The sequence below is a fragment of the Tupaia chinensis genome, unplaced genomic scaffold, assembly GCF_000334495.1.
Source record: "Tupaia chinensis unplaced genomic scaffold, TupChi_1.0 Scaffold000037_18, whole genome shotgun sequence".
In the NCBI taxonomy this organism is placed as follows: Eukaryota; Metazoa; Chordata; class Mammalia; order Scandentia; family Tupaiidae; genus Tupaia; species Tupaia belangeri.
In genome coordinates, this window is record NW_006159476.1 from 1,618,198 (window position 1) to 1,619,475 (window position 1,278).

Here is a 1,278-nt window from a genome sequence, read left to right on the forward strand (position 1 = left end):
GGTGGAGATCCTTAGGAAGGGAGGAGACTGGAATTCTTTTTTTTTTTTTTTAAGAGGTTTTCTGCTATAGGGTGCTTGTGTTTGCCAGAGAGACAGAGAGAGAGAGAGAGAGAGAGACAGAAAGTGAGAAATCACCCCCCAGGGGGGAGGGCCACGACACAATCCCTTCTACTTCATTCTCAGGATCTTGGGCACACACACAAATGCGGCCGACTTGAGTTTAAGCCACTGGGTCCAGGACTCGAACCGCGGTCGACTACGTGGGAGTCCAGTGACATAGCCATTATGCTAACTGCTGGTCCTGGGACTGGAATTCTTTAAGCAGAATGTTTGCAAGCCTGGAGGTGGTCAGAGTTTTCTTGGGAGTCTTCAAAGACTCAGGGGCCAGAAGATGCGTATCAGTTACATGGCTGGATCCCCACATGAGCTACTGCGGTTCGAGTCCTGCACTCAGTGGCTTGAAACTCATGCAGGCGCATGTGTGCATGCCCAAGATCCAGGGAGAAGAATAGGGGAGAAGGGATTGTGGCATGGCCATCCTCCCGGGGTGGAGGGGGTGATTTATCGATTCTTATATCTTTGTCTCTCCCTGTCTCTCAATGGAGGGCATGAACTCCATAGCAAAAATCTCTCTCTTAAAAAAAAAAAAATCCAGTCACTGAAGGGGGTCTGGTACCTTCAGAAGTCGTAGATTGGGATATAGAAAAGGGCATATGCGGAAGCGGAGTTTGTGGGTCAGAGAGGAAGCCTGGGTCTCCTGAGGAGCAGGGATTCTCAGAAAGAGCTTTTACAAATGCTGAACCTGGATACAGTACCTTGAGGAGGGACAAATCCTTTGGGTAGGTCAGTGTGGACCTGGGGCTGAGACAGACTTACCCTCAAGATTAGCTCCCCATTCCCAGAATCCTCGGACTCTTACGTGGGAAGTGGGCACCCGTGGGGGCTTCCGTTATCTGCACTAGCAAAGGAGCAAAATTCGGACCCAGTTCTCCCAGAACTGTCAGAGGAAGGATGAGGCCTGCGAAGGGGAATCTAACTTGGGCGACCCTAACCACCTCCTCCGTATCCCTTCCGATCGTAAGCACCCCCACATTTGGGGATGCTTTCTCCCACCTGATTTCTCCCACCTCTGGCGACCCCAGCCCCGCACCTGTCCCTCCAGCCCCTCCCCTACTGCCTCCCAATTGGCGGCGCGGGGAGCGCTAGCGGCGCCGGGTTCTGATTGGCGGGAAGTTCGCAGCTGCGGCTTGGACGGTGGAGAAAGTGAGTTGGTCTCTG

The 1,278-nt window shown here is 53.1% G+C and overlaps 1 protein-coding gene across 1 annotated transcript in view; it reads left to right on the plus strand.

Moving 5' to 3' along the window:
• The first annotated feature begins 713 nt into the window (after positions 1–713).
• Positions 714–1,278, plus strand: part of LTBP4 (latent transforming growth factor beta binding protein 4) — a 41,101-nt gene continuing 40,536 nt past the window's right edge. Inside the window, exons 1-2 of the mRNA XM_006140497.1 lie at positions 714–730; positions 1,163–1,263. Coding sequence (XP_006140559.1) covers positions 714–730; positions 1,163–1,263 — 118 coding nt within the window. The remainder of the gene's footprint in view (positions 731–1,162; positions 1,264–1,278) is intronic.